This window comes from Hippopotamus amphibius, chromosome 2 (assembly GCF_030028045.1).
Source record: "Hippopotamus amphibius kiboko isolate mHipAmp2 chromosome 2, mHipAmp2.hap2, whole genome shotgun sequence".
Lineage (NCBI taxonomy): Eukaryota > Metazoa > Chordata > Mammalia > Artiodactyla > Hippopotamidae > Hippopotamus > Hippopotamus amphibius.
In genome coordinates this window covers 137,315,453-137,334,258 of record NC_080187.1, presented here as the reverse complement: position 1 = coordinate 137,334,258, position 18,806 = coordinate 137,315,453, and the positions used below count along the sequence as shown (strand labels likewise).

The following is an 18,806-nucleotide window of genomic DNA, read 5'->3' as shown; positions in this document are numbered from 1 at the left end:
CTTGTTTTTCTCTTTCTGACTCACTTCACTCTGTATGACAGTCTCTAGGTCCATCCAAGTCTCTACAAAGGTCCCAGTTTCATTCCTTTTTATGGCTGAGTAATATTCCATTGTATATATGTACCACATCTTCTTTATCCATTCATCTGTTGATGGACATTTAGGTTGTTTCCATGTCCTGGCTATTGTAAATAGCGCTGCAATGAACATTGGGGTGCATGTGTCTTTTTGAATTATGGTTTCCTCTGTATATGCCCAGTAGTGGGATGGGTCAGTTTCAACTAATTGATTTATTGCCTCATAATGGGTCTTATTTTCCTCATTCTATTCTTTTTCATATTCTTTTCCATTATAGTTTATTGTAAGATATTGACTATAGTTCCTTCTGCTATCCAGTAGGACCTATTGTTTATCTATTTTGTATGTAGTAGTATGTATCTACTAACCCCAAACTCCTAATTTATTCCCCCCCACCCCCTTTCTCCTTTGGTAAACATAAATTTGTTTTCTATGTCTGTGAGTCTCTTTCTGTTTTGTAAATGAGTTCCTTTGTATCATTTTTTTTTAAATTCCACATATAAATGATGTCATATGATATTTGTCTTTCTCTTTCTGACTTACCTTCACTTAGTATGATCTCTAGGTCCATCCGTATTGCAGCAAATGACATTATTTCATTTATTTGAGAATAATATTTCATTGTGTGTGTGTATCTTAATATATCACAGATTCTTGATTCATTCATCTGTCGATGAACATTTAGGTTGTTTCCATGCCTTGGCTATTGTAAATAGTGCTGCTTTGAACATTGGGGTGCATGTATCTTTTCGAAATAGGGTTTTGTCCAGATATCTGCCCAGGAGTGGGATTACTGGATCATATGGTAGCTCTATTTTTAGTTTTTTAAGGAACCTCCACACTGTTTTCCATAGTGGCTGCACCAATTTACATTCCCACCAACAGTCTAGGAGGAGGAGGTTTCACTTCTTTCCCCACCCTCTCCAACATTTGTTATTTGTAGACTTTTTAATCATGGCTACTCTGACCACTGTAAAGTGATACCTGATTATAGTTTTGATTTGCATTTCTGTAATAATTAGCGATGTTGAGCATCTTTTCATGTGCCTATTGGCCATCTGTATGTCTTCTTTGGAGAAATGTCTTATTTAGGTCCTCTGCCCATTTTTTGATTAGGCTTTTTTTTTTTTATTATTGAGTTGTATGAGCTGTTTGTATACTGTGGAAATTAAATCCTTGTGGGTTGCATTGTTTGCTAATATTTTCTCCCATTCCATAGCTTGTCTTTTCATTTTATTTAGTTTCCTTTGCTATGCAAAAGCTTATAAGTTTGATTAGGTCCCATTTGTTTATTTTTGCTTTTATTTCTCCATGCTTGGTAATAGTTGATTAGATACCTAGTTAAGTGCTGGCCATTTTTTGTATTCCTGTAAATGTTCTGGAGCTTTGTTATGAAACACAGATTCCTTGGAAACAGTTTGATTCTTTCAGATCTTGCTGTAAGGATTTGTTAGGCAGAACTGGAGCAGCGCTCAGGCAGGGGCTCATGATTTACCACCACCCAGGCAAGGACCCCTGTGGTGCTCTACCAGTGCCTTTTGGACCTTGAGACTTTCCAGTCTGGCTGGTGAGAAGGGAACAGGCACCGTTCCAGCTCTGTGAGAGCACACGGCACTGGCAGCTCTCAGCCTTCTCAGGGTTTTTTCCCCTGGCCTTTGGGTAGTTTCCTCACATGTACACCCTAAGTGGTATCCAGCTGGACACTTGAGGGGGCACCTTTGCTGACCTTTAACTTCTTTCTCTTTGCAGAACTTTCTTCTCTTGCACTCTACACTCTGAACTCCAGCTGTCTTGACGCCCCCGCCCCAACCCAGGAAGTCTGGGCTTCTCCTGAGCCGGGTGGCGTATAAGGCTCATCTCGTTAGTTTCTCATCCCATAGGGATCACTGTTTTTTGATGCCTGACATCTGGTGTCTTGAAAACCATTGTTCCATATATTTTGTCCCTTTGTGATTTTTTTCAGTAGGAGAGTAAATGTAGTCCCTGTTACTCCATCTTGGCTGGAACCTGACAGTCTCTCTTTCTTTCCCTCCTTCCCTCCCTTCCTCTCTCCCTCTCCCTCCCTCTCTTTTTTATTCAGGTGAAATTCATAACATAAATAACATAAATCAGTTATTTTAAAGTGAACAATTCAGAGACATTTAGTGCATTCACTGTGTTGTGCAACCACCACCTCTGTCAAGCTCCAAAGCACTTTCATCACCTGAAGGAAACTCTGTCACCACTAAGTAGTCACTCTCCCTTCTTCTCTCTCCCTAGCTCCTGGCAACCACCAGTCTTCTGCATTCCATTTCTGTGGACTTCCTTAGTCTGATTAGATTGCATAAATGGAATCATACAACATGTGGCCTTTTGTGACTGGCATTTTCCACGTTTAGCATAATGTTTTAGAGGTTCATCCACATTGTAGCGTGTATATCAGTACTTCATTTCTTTTCGTGGGTGAATAATATTCCAGTGTATGTGCATGCTACATTTTGTTTATGCAGTCATCCATTGATAGGCATTTGAGTTTTTCCACCTTTTGGTTATTGTGAGTAGTGCTACTGTGAACATGGTATATATAAGTGTTTGTTTGAATATGTGTTTCCAGTGCTTCGGGGGTATATACCTAGGATTGGAATTGTTAGTCATATAGTAGTTCTGTGTTTAACTTTTAAGGAACCATCAAACTGTTTTCCACTGCAGCTGAGCTGTTTTACATTCCTACCAGCTATGTATGAGAATTGCAGTTTTGCCACATTTTCACTAACATTTATTTTCAGTGTTTTGAATGTAGCCATCCACATGAGTCTGATGTGGTATCTTATAGTAGTTTCGATTTGATTTCCCTGGTGATTAATGCTCATTAAAGATGTTGAGCATGTTTTCATATGCTTGGTAGCCATTTGTGTATCTCCTTTGGAGAAATGTCTGTTCAGGTCCTTTGCCCATTTTTGAACTGGATTGTTTGTCTCTTTGTTGTTGACTTATACAGATTCTCTGTTAATAGTATAACAAGCAGTTTGCCATGGTCCTGACTCAGAATTTTAATATTCTTCACATTGAGTCCATTTTAAAATAATTTAATTAATCCTGTACTTATTGTTGAATATTTAGGTTGATTATGGTTTTTGCTGCTGCTAATAACTTACAAAATAATTTCTGTGGTTCTTTTTGTCCTGGGCTGGGTCGAGGAGCATGAGAATGTTTATAGGTCTTGCCAGTTTTCCTGAAGGGAGTATGAGTTTACAAAGCCATCAGTGAGTCAAGTGTGTACTTGTTTCACTGAAGACTTGATGAGGCTTATGTCATTTCATAGGCTGTGTTTTGCCAATAACTATGAAATAGCCCTTTTGTTACTACTATAGTTTTGTTTTTTTCGATTTCTAGTAATGTAAGTATTTGGCTCTGAGTCCTTGCAAGTGTCCTTCAGTGTGAGTGCAGAGGAAGAGCCAGTGGATGACCGAGGAGAGGTGGGAATCCGGCTTTGGTCTTCAGTTCATCCTTGCATCTCTGTTTCAGGCACCATCACGACTCCAAGCGGAGGCGATCTGATGAGTTCAGGCCTCAAAATTACCACCAGCAGGATTTCCGACGAATGTCTGATCACCGCCCCCCTATGGGCTACCACGGCCAGGGACCCTCGGACCATCACCGCTCTTTCCACACAGACAAATTGGGGGAGTATAAACAGCCCCTTCCCCCGCTGCACCCCGCAGTCTCAGATCCTCGCTCGCCCCCTTCTCAGAAGTCTCCTCACGATTCCAAGTCACCCCTGGATCACCGGTCTCCTTTGGAGAGATCGCTAGAACAGAAAAACAACCCAGATTATAACTGGAATGTTAGGAAAACATAAAGGACAGCTTGGAAAGAAGGGGAGTGCAAGAGTCATTAAGCACCTGGATGTTTTTGGTCTGGTCCACGGGAGCCAGTTATCTAGACCAGTGATGGCGTTTCTGGACACGCTGCTGCTGTCAGCGCGCCGCTGAAGGAGCACTTCAGGGAGTGGGGGGCCTTCCGCTCGGTCCAGCTTTGATTTGGGTCACCACTCCCACACTTGGGCACCCCATCCCATTCCAGCCTGGTCCTGGCCTCCCTCTTGGATGGGTGCTAGGAGGAAGAGGTGACATTTTGTCTACCAGCTTCACGGGCTGTTTGCCAGTGAAGGAAGGCGGGATCTTAGAGTCATGAATGTTTTATCTCCAGGGTCGGCGCGCCCTGGACTTTGGCGCGTGGTCGGGGGAGGCACGTGTGCATGAAGGCTGCCGGGACCTGCTGAGCAGCACGGGGTTTGGTTCACTATGATGTGACAGATGCTGCTGATGGGGGGCGGGGCGTGGGGCAGGCGGGTGGGCTCTCGCATCTTAGGACTTGAAGGGGAGCAGGTACCTCCCTCCAACGTGTTCTTGGGAGAAATGACACCTGTGGTGCGGGGGGGAGGGCGGGGGGTGGGTGGACAGAAGGGGAAACGACTTCCACAACAGCCACTTCCACACCAACACTAATTTTCCCACACTGTATATTTCAAAGGTTTGGTCTCCTGAGTGGGCCTCCTTTACCCCCTGTGCCAGGGAAAGTAGGGCCTCTGCAGCTGACTTTTGAGGACCGTGAGCTGGGCAGCACTGAAGTGGACATGGGTCTTGTTTGGTTGGGAGTGGGCTGAATGCAGGATCGGGGAGGGGGAGGGTGTGGCCAGGGCGCTGGAATCCCTGGTGGATTCCGATTCCTGTGAAGCGCAGTGACAGTCCCGGGCCTGGAGAGGAGAGGGCCGTGGGAGCAGACCTGCTGACGGGGGCTGGTTGCGGGGAGCACCAGGGCGGGGTGCTGGGGGGGGGAGGGGTTTCCCAGCGTGGGGGGTTGGTAGTGTGGCAAGTGGGGGAGGCGTCAGTGTGGCGGTTGGTCACCCTCTGCAGCTGCATCTTAGTTCCATTTGCACAGCTTGAAGAAGTAGATATCATAGAATCACATATCTCCTGCCATTCAGCTGGTGGGTGGACAGACACGGAGAAGTTACCTGTGGTGAATGCGTTTCCAGTGCTAGTTGGAGTTCATTAGAATTGAACTCAGAATCTTTTAGAATGAGATCAAGTTAAGTCTAAACCTAAGTTCATTTTTCCCCCCCAAAGGCAAGAAGCATCCGAGGACAGGGTGACTGAGCTGTGGATAGCAAGTGTCAGACTAGAGTTGACTTGAGTTAGGACGGGAGGCGAGTTGGTTGCGTTAGCTAAGCAGGCTCCTTTCATCCTGCTGGTTCTGGGGCCTTCCGTCCTGTTCACTTTGAATATAACTTGCCAGTATTGTTAGAGCATCCAGAGGCCTTTCCAGATGGAGACAGAATAACTGACTTGAACATACAGTGTGCCTATACATGTCCAGGCTCAGAGCCGGTGGAAACCCTTCCGTTGGGCATACACAGGGTTAAACTCGCCTCGCTAGCCTGAGGGGGCTTCATGAGATCCTTGCCACTTGCGTGCTGGTATCCTGGGCAGCGCCCAGTGAGGCAGAGGCGGCTCTGGGCGCTGTCACGCTCTGCCACCCAGAGCACCCCGGGGCTCGCCTGTGCTGAGGTCCACGTGAGAGGCTGGGTCCGCACAGCCTGTGTGGGGAGCTCAGTGGGCCCACCACCTCCTGATTGGTTTCTCCTCCTGGTACTTAGGGTCGTTCATTCTGAGCTTGTACAAAGCGTGCCCGGAGCACAGCCCAGGGGACCACAGAGGAGCCCCCGGCCACAGTCACCTCACTGAGGACGTGTGAGACTGCTCGGTGGGGGAAGAGGAGGTCGTGCCTCTGCTGTGGCCACAGGTTGGGCTTCTTGCCGCCAGTACTGACACTACCTGTGTTTGTCCTGCCCAGGACGAAGAGGAAGGGCAGGCTGGCTTGCAGGTCCTTGAGCCATCAACGGGACGTGGGTGTGGGCAGCGCGTCCTTTCAGTTAGAGGAGGCCAGGAGGAGGAATTGGAGGGCCTGCATTTCAGTACTCATTGAGGTTTTTTTTCTCTCTGAAGTTGCTGATAGGAGACGTGAGTTATTCCCAAAGATGTCTCATCATGAGGAATAATAGACTTCCTTTTGTTCACATTCAGGACTTCTGGTGCCATATGATGTAGCAAAAGGCAGTATCAGCCAGATCAGTGTTAAATTGATTATGAAAAGAACAGTATCCCCATAAAAGCATCTATTTTAGTATGTCAGAGTATGTTTGAAGAGTGGGTTGGGAGAAAGGAGGCATTTCCTCATTGTCCTAAAATCAGTATGAATACTGTTTGCTTATATCAAACCAGAAATTTGCACAGGTAGGAGTTCTCTCACTTGTGGATGGGAGAAGCTGCCCCGGGATCTGTGAGGATGGTATTTCAGGAGCCTGGCTTTGAAAGATTTAGTTATTAGGTAGAGCAGGGGCTGACGAAGAGGGGAGTTGGCATCACCCAGAACCTGCAGAGAAACCCGGATTTACGTGTATGCCCCAGTCCTGGCAGAGGACACGGTAACCCCAGGCTCCTCCCTGCCGTCTGTCACTGGCCCTGGGCTCCCCCTCCTTTCAGTCATTCCTTAATGCCCTTCAACGGGAACCCAGAACACTTCTCACGTCGTGCTGCAGACACTCTTAGCCTGATGTCCGAGAGCCACATCAGGGTGCGCGGTGCAAACGCGATTCAGTTATGAGGTCACACAGTGACGCTGAAATCCTACAGACCAAAACCCACTCGTCAGCAGGAGCGGTGGCCCGGGGCCCAGCACCCGCGCTCCTCCGGCTCGTCTGAGGGCTGCCATGTCGGGCTAGGAGAGCCAGGCCAAGGGTCCAGGCTGCTTTAGTCCGTCTGTGTCCCACTCGGTTGGGCACAGATGGTTTTTCTTTATTGTAAAATTGTGGACTTTTAAAACCTGTTGACTAAACAGTAATTAATTTATATTTGTGAAAAAATGCCACTGTCCTAGTGATTTCTGATGTAAATAATGTTGTTTATATAGTATGTATTAAATTTTCCTACATTGTAAAACTGCTGTACTTTTGATTCTTGTATATTAAAAAGTGTTACTAAGGATTTTTAGAATTGGGCGAACACGTTGCATTGCATTGGCGTGACCCATGACCGTTGTGCCTCCTCGTCTCCTTCCTTTGGTTGCTGGGTCATTAAGATCGACAGCTTGTGAAATGGAGTCATTCAATGTTACGTCTTTCCCCCCTACCCAGGCCCAGTTGCGTTGTTGGGTCCAGGACCTTACACCACAGGTTCTAGATTCTCTCTGAGTGGCTGAGGCTAACAGTCCCCGGCCCGGCAGCTGTCGTCTGAGCCCGAGTCCCTGCACTTGACAAGGAGCTGTCGCCAGTGGTTGAGCAGGGCTGCCCTCAGTTTCCCATGTTGGTCGTGCTGGGCCGGGAGGATCCCGGGAGACCTGTGCCCATCAGCAGGGGTCCCCCCTCTGTCCAGAGGAAATCAAAACACGGGGCCTGCCAGTCTGCAGCCTTGAGAGTAATTTTACAGTTGGGTTGTATATTCTTGAACGGGGAAACGAGCACTTTATGATGGAAACACTGACACAAATGTTAACTCGAGCAATTTGGCACAGGGGCCGGCCCAGCTCCTGCGAGGCCCAGACAGAGGAAGGGTGGCACAGCCGCGGGTGGAGAGCCGTCTGGATAGGAGGTGGAGGCGTTTGCCAGACCCAAGGGGTTTTGCTAATACTTGAGTGACTTTGAAACAAAACTTCAGTCTTTGCGAAGGTCTTCATTCTTGATGTCAAATAACCCGGTGCCCTGAGGGGTTAAGTGCTGTGACTGCCAGCCCAGGACACGTGGCTGCAGGGGGCCTTGCTCTTCTGGCGATGCTGGGATTTTAGTGCACGTAGTGGGGGTCGAAGTCTCAAAGAAGCGCTGAGGGTTCTTCCTGCCTGTAAACTTAACTCACAGCCGTGTTGCAACTCACAGCTCGGCTGGAACAACTTTGGGAAATTTTAAGAACAAGTGCAGTAATCAGCTTATGATTTACAATAGCAACCAGGCTTCTAAAGTGACCGCTGCCAAAAACGCCTGCCTTTTACTGGAAGGAGCAGGCCCAGGCCCCTCCCTGCTCCCTGGCAGGGCCTCTCACATCTGGCATCAAGGCAAGTCCTCCTCAATTAGCGCCAACAGAAAGGTCACTTAACTGAAACACAAGGCCCCGTAGTTTGCCAGACCTGCGGCTCCCCAGGTTCCAACCTGTGGCTCTTAAAGGAGCAGGACCAGGTTTGCCTTGGAGGCAGCCCTTCCATCACGTTTTGAGGTTGGAAAACAACTGTTCTGCTTTGTGAAGTGGGGAAGAGACACAGCTCATCTGAATAAATACTCCTTATCCTGTAGAAACCGGCGCCCTGGTGGGGCCACCCCTGCTGCTCTTGGTGGGGTCCTACCCTGGGCTGAGTCCCGGGGATTCCTGGTCAGTTCTGTGCCATGGGACAGGGCTTTGTATGGAACACAGGCAAGGCTCTGACCTACAGACTTCTGACCTTAAAGATGAGCAGAATGATAGCCACTTCTTGGGGCCAGAGCTGCCCCACAGAGGGTTCACGTGCACTATCTTTTTCTTAATTGCTTTGTGACCCAAGAGGGAGTTGTCATCACTAAAGCATGGTCCCCACTGACCCCATGCACTGGGGTGGCCTTGAGGGGCAGGGATGGTCTAGGAGGCTGGCAGAGAAGTGGGTGCCTTGTCTCCTTTGGTCCCTCCCTGTGTGCAGTAGGGCACACAGGGTTTGTAAACCCTGGGGACCACCTGGAAGGAGAGAGCATCCATCAGTTCTCCACTGGGAGGGCGTGGGTTGAGGAGGGGAGGTCAGGGTACCTAGGACGTATGTAGCACCCCTAACCCGGCACCAGCCAGACAATTAGAGTCACCCGTCCTGGGAACCTAGGAAGGGGCTTCTGCAAAGCCTGCTCTGGGTGGAGATTAAACACAGGAGGAAGGGCCAGCAGGGACTGGAATCATCTAAACACAGAGACAAGAAACTAGCTTCTTCACAATCTGGTGGGGGAGACACAGCTGGGACTAGACAGACATGAGAGAGAGGTTCTCCCTGTGGGCTGTGCCCTGTTCTAGGTGCTGTGGACACACACAGGAGGGATGGGACCCTGCACTCTTTGAGCTGATTTCCTCGTTGGGGGGATTGGGGAGGAAGGCCCTAGGCAAACAATAAGAGGACACAAGGTCAGGTAAGTGCCAGGCAGAAAAGAGCCAGGAGATGAGTACAGGGACAGGGGCCCAGGAAGGCGTGAGAACCAATGGGAGGCATGGGTCCAGGAGGCAGGCAGACCTGGCTTTGAGCCAGCTGGCATTCTTGGGCGAGTTTGCTACCTCTCCAAGCCTCAAACACAAACTCCGTATGAGAGCCCCTTGCCAAGCTCTGGTGGCCTGAGTGAGGTCCCTGATGGACTCAGCATCTGTTGATATTATCAGAGGAGGATATTGGGATATCCTGAAGCACTGGAGAACTGTGCCTAGGAGACAACTCTTGCCACCCAGCTGGGGTCTGCATTGTGTTTTGGGATCAGCTCCGGTTCTCTGATGGAGGACTCTTGAGCAAGTGTGGTTCTGGAACCGTCCTGCAGGGGGCAGCAGATTTCCACTACAAGCAGCCTGCCTCGGCCACCACCTGAACCCAACCCCCGAGGGCTCAGCTGTCACTCCTCAGCCTCCAGCTGCGAGGGGGGTGTTCCCCTTGGCTGTGACCCCACAGCTGAGCCAGAGGCCTGGCAGCACCTTGTCCCCGCCGGAAGTGTGGAGAGAGGTACAGGCTGCAGGGAGAGGCCGGCCTCACCTGCCTCTGCCAGAAGGAGGCCCCAGGGGCAGCGCGGACCGCGCCACCACCCAGCCTCACGAGAGTCCTCGGCCAGCCAGGTGGACCGCTGCCCCCAGGGTTGATGGGCAGCCCTGCGTCACCGCCACCTCCAGCCATCCTTCCGGGAGGCACAGGCTCCTACCAGATCCTGCCTCTCCTCCTGCCCACCTGCGTGCGGCAGCCGGAGGGGCCACCCTGAGCCACGAGCCCCAGGCCTCACTCTGCTGCTCCCCGTGACCCTCACCTTAGTGCTAAGCTCTGTGGTTGGGGTCCAAGGCCCTGACAACCTGCCCTGCTGGCCCCACTCATCGTCTCTGTCTCCTTGAGGCCCTGGATGCTGCTGCCCAAACTGCTCCTGCAGCCTCAGGTGTCTGAGGGTCTGCTTCCTGGCCTCTGTCCCCCTTTTCCCTGCCTCCATCATCTCCGGGTGCCTGCTGAATCCCGTTCACCCTCAAGATGCAGTTCAAGCTTGGTTTCCTCTGAGCGGCCTTCTCTGACCCTGCTGTCCCTGTCCCGTTGCCATCTGTCCCTTCCCTGTGTCCACAGAGGCCCTCAGAGCCCCAGGCACACTCTGCTGCTCCCAGGTTGGCATGACCACCGCTCCTGCCTGGAAAAGGGGGGCTCCCAGCAGGGACCAGTTCTCCTTCACCTCCAGCTCTGAGTCCTGATTCTGCATGCGCCCTGTGGGTGCCGGGCGTGGAGCCCTCTCTTGTGAGGTTCCCGGAGCGGGGACCCGGGGAGAGGGGGGCCAAGGTGCTCCCTTCCCTGGAGGATGCGTGAGCTGGGGGCTCAGACCAGAGTTCAGACCCCAGTGGGCACGCCTCCTGGACCAGGGGGACATTTAAAGCAGTTGGAACCCAGTTCTGGGGGGTGGAACAACGTCCCCAAGGCTTCCTGGCCTGCTGGGCATTAACCCTTCATTTGCTGTATTTTAAGAATGTCCCAGGGAACCGACTGGAAGAGACCTTAGAAGCCTGGGGCAAATATTAAGTAGAGGCAATGTACTAACCGTTGTGGTATTATTTCAGCATCTTAGTACCTGCGGTGGCTACGCTGGGGCAAGCGAACGAGTCCGTGGTCCCCCGGCGGCCTCAGCCAGAGAGGGAGGCACCCAGGCCCCAGCCCGGGGCTCGCTGTAGCAGGCAGGAGGGTGAAGAGGCAGCGAGGTCTGGGGTGGCAGCAGCAGAGGGGAGAGCGGAGTGCGCTCACACAGCAGGGCCCGGAGGCCCACGGCCCGCAGAGCGGCCTGGCCAAGAGCATGGGTGCCGGAGAGACCATCTAACTCCGGATCAGGCTGCACACCGACGGCTGTGACCTGGGCCCGGTGTTAACCTCTGGGGGTGGGGTGGGGAGCAGTGTCACCCACTTGATGGGGGAGCAGTGCCTGGCCGTGCTAAACACCGTGCAGGGTGAACCATCACTGCCGTGGTGACTCCTCAGGGCTGCTGGTCCGCTGCATGGCCCAGCCTAGCCTGGGCCTGGTGGCCTGTCCTGAGGTCCAGCCCTCTCCCTGCCCCGCTGGAGAGGAAGGCCCTGCAGGCCTCCCTGCCTTCTTTGGGGGCCACTTCTTCCCACATTGCTCTGGGCTCCTCTGGTCCCCAACCCTCCACCCGGGGCCTCTCTGCCTCCTCCTCTGAACCCAGTCCCGTGTCACTCTGTCCGCTGCACAGGGCCTCACAGTCCCCTTCACTTCCTGAGTCCTGCTCTGACAGTGGGTGCCGATGGGAATTGGATTAGCTATTTCCCACCTGACTAGGCCCTAGTTCAGTGTTTCCTGAACTTGGGGCCTGCAGATGTACGGTGCTGAGGGCAGTCCTTTGCTTTATTGTGTTTTCTCACTGAGTCCTCACAAAATTGCCATGAGGTCGGATTTATCCCCATTTTTCATTTGGGGCTCCTGAGGCCCAGAGACTTGAAGTAACTTACCCAAGATCACACAGCTAAGCGGTAGAACTCAGATTCCAACTCAGTTCCTGCTGCCTCTAAAGGCTGAGCTTGCCTTCTCACAAAGCTTGCGCCAAAGGTAAAGAAGGAAGCCCCTGCCTCTCCCAAAGCCAAAGCCAAAGCCAAAGCAAAGGCTTTGAAGGCCAGGAAACAGTGTTGAAAGGCATCCACAGCCACACAAAAAAGAAAAAAAGATCCGGACATCACCTACCTTCCGACAGCCCAAAACACTGCGGCTCAGGAGGCAGCCCAGATATCCTAGGAAGAGGGCCGCTAGGAGAAACAGGCTTGACCACCACGCCACATCAAGGTCCCCCTCACGGCCGAGTCAGCCGTGAAGAAGATAGAACACAACGACACACTGGTGTCCACTGTGGCTGTCAAGACCAACAAGCACCAAATTAAACAGGCTGTGAAGAAGCTCTGTGACATCGACGTGGCCAAGGCCAACACCCTGATCGGGCCTGATGGAGAGAAGAAGGCATATGTTCGCCTGGCTCCTGACCACAATGCTTTGGTTGTTGCCAACAAAATTGGGATCATCTAAACTGAGTCCAGCTGGCTAATTCTAACCATATATAAAAGTTTTCACTATTTAAAAAAAAAAAAAAAGGCCGAGCTCGTCTCTGCCTCGTCCAACGGCTTCTCTGACTGTCACCCAAGTGCCTTGGACCGGTATTATCTTATTCTCCCGATGGCCCTGTGACCCAGTCCTCATTCTTTCCCAGGACTGGATAGAGAGGCTCAGGGCAGGGTGTGACTGGCTCAAGGCCAGAGAGCAAGGTGAGTGACACGAGGACCAGTGCTGGGCGTTCTCATCCTTTCTCCGCTGTTACACCCTCTGTAACGCCTCCTGGGAGGGCGGCCACACTCATCTCCGGGGAGCACTGCTGTGTCCCCCACACGGAGTACAGCCCCCGACACGGCATAGGGCCTCACTGAACGTGTTTGGTGTGAACGATCGTGTCCCCAGATCCACACCAGGACCAGACGCACTGTGCACGCACCAGCCAGGGTCTGTGCACGGGTGGGGGGAGAGAAGGGACGCTTAGACCTCTGCAGTCTGCAGTCGACACCCAGAGGGAGGGGCCGGGGCACTTCCTGGAGGGAGTCACCGACCCCCCTCCACCCCGATCATGAGCAGAGGGAAGGATGTATCAACTCACCAAGGCAGATGCTGCAGTTGCCCTGCCCGGAGCACCTTGGCATTGGTCCCTGGTGGTTCAGGCCCCCAGCCTTGACTTGAGGGCCCCCTGGGAGCCCTGCTCCCCAAGCTCCTGTGATGGAGCCCATGATTCCAGTCCCCTGAGCTTCAGGAAGGAGGCAGCTGGAAGCGGACTCCACCATGATACATCAGTCCTTGGATCAAACACTTGGCAGGGTGCCTGACACGCAGCAGGTGTCCAAAACACACAGCTGTCGTGGCACGGGCTGGGGTGACTCCAGCCTCCACGCATTTGGGAGAGGAGTCCATACCGGCAGCTGGATCCTGTCTGGGATTGCCAACAAGGCCAACCCCCACCTGGGGATGACTGCCCCTGGACTGTGGTGACCTAGCCGAGAACCCACAGATGCCCCAGGCCGTCTCCTCCTTCGACCCCACGCCGCTCAGGCTTCAGATCTGAGGGGCCCTCTTTCCCATCCTCTCTCTCTTCAGGATCCGTTGAAGTCCCCCACCTGCCCAGCCTTCAGGTGGGGGTCTGGCCGTACTTCCTGCTCCCCCCAGGACCAGAGCCTTGGCTTGACGCCACCCCTGCTTTGGGGCTCCTCCCAGGTGGGTAGCATGGGGTTCACCTGGGAACCAGGGCGATGGCATCTGCCTTCTAGGGCTGTGGTGAAAATGGTCAAAGCAACCACAAGTTCAGGGCAGGTGCAGACACAGGCATTTCATCTTCAGGAAGACCACGCAAGGACACGTGGTCACCATTCCTCGGGGCTGAGAGAGCTGAGGCAGAGAAAGATCACACGTCACCCCTGTCACACAGTCAGTAGGTGACGGGGCTGGGATCCTGGGCCGGGTCTGGGCCCAGAGCCTGGGCTCTTCCCCCTGCCCACGCCACTGCGCATCCCTGTTCATCCAGGCCCACCAAACCCAAGGCACACCTCCTCTGCCCCCAGGTGAGGGCTTGGCCTTGGCAGGGTGGGGCTGGTCCAACGGACCAAGCACTTGCACTGCTTCCTTGAGGGCGTCCTTTGGGAACTGCCTCTCGGCCCATTTCCAGCCCTCTTAATCTCTTTAGAGTCCTGCTTTCAGGGGTGTGCCCCCTCAGCCTGAGCCAGCTCACCCAGCTCATTAATAAAATGCCCCAGCCCCAGAGACAGCCGGTGCTGGACTTGTGCACAAAAGGAGCCTGGAGTGAACTTGAGACCCAGACCCCAGACCACTTCCAGCAGCCCTGTCCGAGCCTGTCTTTGTTCTTCCCCCGCGGCAGATCAGCTTGGCCAGACATGTTTGCTTTGGCTAAAGGGGCCGGCCTGGGGAGGGCTCTGATTCCTGCGGGAGGGAGGGAGGGACGAAGAGGGCAGGATTGAGTTCAGAGTGGAAGAATCCATGAGCCTTCCCAGCCTGCTCTGGGCAAGGATGGAGGGATGCGGGGTGACACGCCTGCTTCCATCTCGGGGATCTGGGCTGCCTGGGATTGCGTCCCCCAATTCCAGAGACACCCTTGCCCCCATTACATCACGCCTTGCACACCTGCTGCCTGCTGCAGTTTCTTAATTAAGTCCATCCTTCTGGGACCTTCTGAGCACGTTCATTTCTGTTCCTCTCCTAAGGGCTCTTGCACCAAATCCACGTCACAGGCGGGAGAGGATTAAATTGGTCAAAGGTGCTGAAAAGCCTGGAAATGTGGGGAAGAGGGAGCTGTTGAAAGAGACGATGGGGTCTTTGGTCCCACTGATTCAAGATGTGATGGTTTCCCAGGGACAACGGGCACCTCCGTGGAATTAGAGGTCTTTAGACTCCTGATTGGGGCTGGGGGGTTCCCACTGACCCCTGGCCAGGACATAAAGCTTCCTCAGCCCAAGTGGGAGCTGGATAAAGAGCTCTTAAACTGTTTCAAGAGTCTAAGTAAGGCCAACGAGACCAAAGAGATGTGATTCCTAGACCATATCCAAGAGATGAGTAAAGGACCGTGAACCAGGCAGGGAGACAGGTATGTGAGGCTAACGGTGGGCCTTTCCTTCAAAGTACCTTCTCTCCAGATCTCATCCGTCAGCTGGGGAGCAGGTGGGGGGCAGGGGCCCGTCTGGTACGTAGGAGCTGCCCCAGGGAGGCTTGCGGGAGGTGGGAACCTGTGAAGGTGGTGTGAGCTGGAGGCACGAGGAGAGGCGGGGCTGACACGGCTTGGGGTCTGTGGTTTGCTTGATGCTTCCTTCTGTTTCCTCTCTCATCATTGTTTCTCGCCTGTCTCGCTGCGCACCCCTGCAGCAAGACCGCCAGCTTCATTTGGCAGGTGAGGAAAGAGGCTGCAGGTCACGTGGCCAGCACGTGGCAAGGCCATGACTTGAAGGGGACTCATTTCCAGCCCACAGGGGCTACAGCACACCCTCTGGGAGGGGGGGGAGTAAGTGTGCCCTTCCCAGGCTTCCCTGCTATTCTTTTAACTTCCTTTTTTCAGATTTTAGCATCCTTGTCTTCATCAGGGTCAGAACTTTGGTCCATGTGTAACTGGGCATTTGCCATAAAGCCCAGTCTTAGTGAGGCCAGCTGTCTTTTCCTAAGGATGTGGCCTGGGCCACCCAACCCACCGGACTCCTAACATTCTCTGCTGGAAGGTGGCCTTCAGATGTCTTTAGTCCCTGAGTGACAGCCAGGAGACCCCTGCAAGTCCTCTTAACAGCTGTGGCTTTGCAACTGGCTGGTTCAACTATAAGTAATACATTTCCCTTTGGGAAGTTTATTCTATGAGCATTGCAGTTCTTCAAAATGTTTTCTTGGAAGTTTTGTCATTTCAATTTAAAAATTAAGAACAGTCCAGCTGCGTGTACTTTCTAATGTGTCCTAAAATAAGGTTTTGATGTCGGGGTCCCAGACACACTCCTCTATGGTCCTCTCGGGCTTGGTATGTGGCACCGAGGCTTCCCCAGGTGCTGAGCCCCCGCACCTGGAGGCAACATCTTGGTCCGTTCCAGGTCTCTCACGTCCCAAAGCGCCAGCTTCACGTCGAACCCCGAAGCCCATCACTCGTGCCGTCATTCAGCCCATCTCTGCCACCGCCACCCCACTTCTGACTGGCTCTGTGCCACAGCCCCTCACGTCCTCTTTTACCCCCCGCCCAGTGATCCCACTCTTTGCAGGGATGATTCCTTTAAAACCAGAGTCAAACCCATCTCTCCATGCCCAGAGGAAGCTAGCGGCTTCCGAGGGCCCGAGCTGCTCTGGCTGCTCTGTGGCCTCACCCTGGACCCTGAGGCACACACCTTGCTTCCTGCTGCCCCCACACTCTCTGGGCTGCTGCTGTGCAAGGACCTGTGCCCTCACCATTCTCTGTGGAGGACGCGCTCCCCAGATCTTTGCATGGCCTGTTCTCCAAATTCACCCAGGTGAACTAGTCCAAGGTCCCTGCTGACCCCACCTGAGAGGCAAGTGCCTTCCCACCACCCACCCACCTCTCTCGTGCCCTTTGACCCACGAACCTTTTCTTCGTGTTGCTGTTACCATGCGACATTCGCTGATATAACTGCTTCGTTAGGGAACCATCTCCAAAGAGAATGCAAGGGGGTGCATACGGACTCTGTCGCATCCCCCCAGCACCCGTGAGCACGAAAGAATTTCTCCAGTGAATCAAGGAACACGGGCAATTGCAAAGGGAAAAGATGGCTATTTCTGGCCCCTCCCCGTGCTGCCAGGGCACCAGGGCGCCAGGGCCCATGTGCGAGGCAATTTATGAGCGTTAGCTCATTGGATTTCTGTAATGGCCTTGGGAGGTAGGTACTCATAATTCCATTTTACAAATAAGGAATCCAAGGTTCAAAAAATCCAAGGGAGACCACACAGTCAGCGACGGGCAGAGCCAGGTTGGACGCCAAGTCGGCCTGCCGCCCGAGACCAAGTGCCACCCCCTGCTCCACCCGGCGCGCTGGCACGCCTCTGATGAGCCCCACTCTGGCCTGGCTCGAACGGGTCTCCAACCAGGTGTTCTGCGAATTGCCTTCATCCCAGAATTTGCCCCCGTCGTTATGAACGACGCTCACTCATTTGTTTGTAATGGCCCTTTCTCTCCTGTCTTCCATCCTCACGAGATCTGCCTGGCCAAACAAGATCTCCAGGTTCTGGGTAAGCAGGGACGCAGCTCGGAGAGGGGCCCGCAGCTCCATCTGCTAACGCGTTCCCCTCCAGGCTGCCGGGCCTCAGATGGGCTGGCACAGAGGAGTCCCTGCTCCAAACCCAGCCCTCGCAGCAGGATGAAGCCGCTTCTTGGGACTTGTTTAGTTCACAACTCTGTGTTCTATATTCATGATGAAATGCAAATTTCCATGTTCAACAGGGCAACTAGTAGCATGGTACTTGGAAAAGAATTCCAGCTGGTTAAGTTTAGGGTCCTGAACAAATTCCAAACCAAGACTCTTTTCTGGCAAGTGCCGTAGCCTTTTCGTCTGATGGTGAACGAGATTTTTTTTTCTCTCCCGCGTGCGCTGGCCCTGGCTTCTCAATAATCTGTTCTTCTGCACTGGCCAAGTGCCAATAGCCCTCGGTGGTCGCCCCCCGCCCCGTGAGTATTCATTTCATCCTAGTTTCCAATGAGGCTGAGAAGCCTATCAATTTGGGCGACTGGGTCAGATGCGTGGGGAGCTCCCAGACTTGTTTTGTCCCTTCTAGGCTGGTTCTTCCTCCCAAAGCCCAGAATCCTGTGTTCTCTCTGGGAGCCTGCTTAAGAACTGGGCTCTAGAAAGTCCTCCCGTCCTACTTTCAGCTTCCTTCTCGGCTTGGGATTGGTATAGATGCTCACTCTCTGGTTTTCTCGGTCCACCTCCCTCCCGAGCTTCCAGGATCTGTGTGGCTCTCTCCTCTCCCCGTCACCTACCGTCTCACGCAACTCCTCTTGCTTCGGGATAATAGTGACACCAACACAGGACACTCCCCGTGTGCCGGGCCCTGTCCTTACTTCACAGGAATCAACTCACCGAATCTTCAACCAACCCTATGGGATGGGCGCTCCCCACTTTACAAAGGAGGGGATGCAGGCTCAGAGAGGTTAAGTGCCAAGGTCACAGAGCTAGGCAAGTGGAGAAGCTGGGACGTGGCCTGGCTTAACTGTGCTGCTTTTCTGCTGCCTGGCGTTTCGTATTAACAGCAGGGATCTGGGGGGCAAAACAGACCTAGGTGTACACTTTGGCCCTGCCCTTGCCAAGGAACCCTCGACCATCTCCCCGAGCCTCTCTTTCTCCGTATATAAAACGGGCATTTGTTCCTGACTCACTAGATAGCTTTAAAAAGTGAAAAGAGAAGACAGCCAGCGGTAAAGCTGGCCCTAAGGAAGCGTCCGTCCTGTGCACACTGACGGACCCTCTGCAGTGCCAGCACCCTCTGCCCGGGCTGCCGGCACGGAGGGCGACCTTCAGCAAGGGAGGCAGCCGCAGCCCCGGCTCTGGGGGCCGGCCCACCCAGCCTCGTCCCAGAGGGCCCTTCACGTCCCTCCCCCGTGGTGCCATCTGTCTCCAACGTGGTTCCAGCTTCGCAAGGGAACCTGGACCCCTCGAGCCTCAAAGGCAGCTCACTGCAAGGAGAAAAAGTAATTTTAGTGATGCAGGGGGCCTTGGTTGCTTAACTGCTTCTCCTTCTGCAGGCACTCACAACACTCAACCCACACCCACACCCCCACGCACGCGTGCACGTGCACTGACCCCCCACCCCCAGCTACACACACTGTACGGGGACAGCCACCACCAAAGTCAACCCTCCACCCCCAAAGGAACCAAAGTCTGTTCAGAAAACAAACTCCAACATGTAGTCCAGAAGAAAATAACAAAACAACAAAAACCCCAAA

The 18,806-nt window shown here is 53.1% G+C and overlaps 1 protein-coding gene and 1 pseudogene across 9 annotated transcripts in view; both read left to right on the top strand.

The window, feature by feature from the left end:
• CHD2 (chromodomain helicase DNA binding protein 2) overlaps positions 1–7,087 on the top strand; it is a 116,274-nt gene extending 109,187 nt beyond the window's left edge. For 5 of the 9 annotated variants that reach the window (XM_057719806.1, XM_057719805.1, XM_057719804.1 and 2 more), the window contains one exon: positions 3,583–7,086. In XM_057719806.1, the coding sequence (XP_057575789.1) occupies positions 3,583–3,916 (334 nt within the window). In that variant the 3' untranslated portion in view covers positions 3,917–7,086. Of the gene's footprint in view, positions 1–3,582 lie in introns of all 9 variants that reach the window. The other 4 variants (XM_057719810.1, XM_057719809.1, XM_057719807.1 and 1 more) reach the window with 2 other exon arrangements.
• Positions 7,088–10,645: 3,558 nt separating this feature from the next.
• Positions 10,646–12,364, top strand: LOC130844498 (60S ribosomal protein L23a-like; annotated as a pseudogene).
• Positions 12,365–18,806: the final 6,442 nt, after the last annotated feature.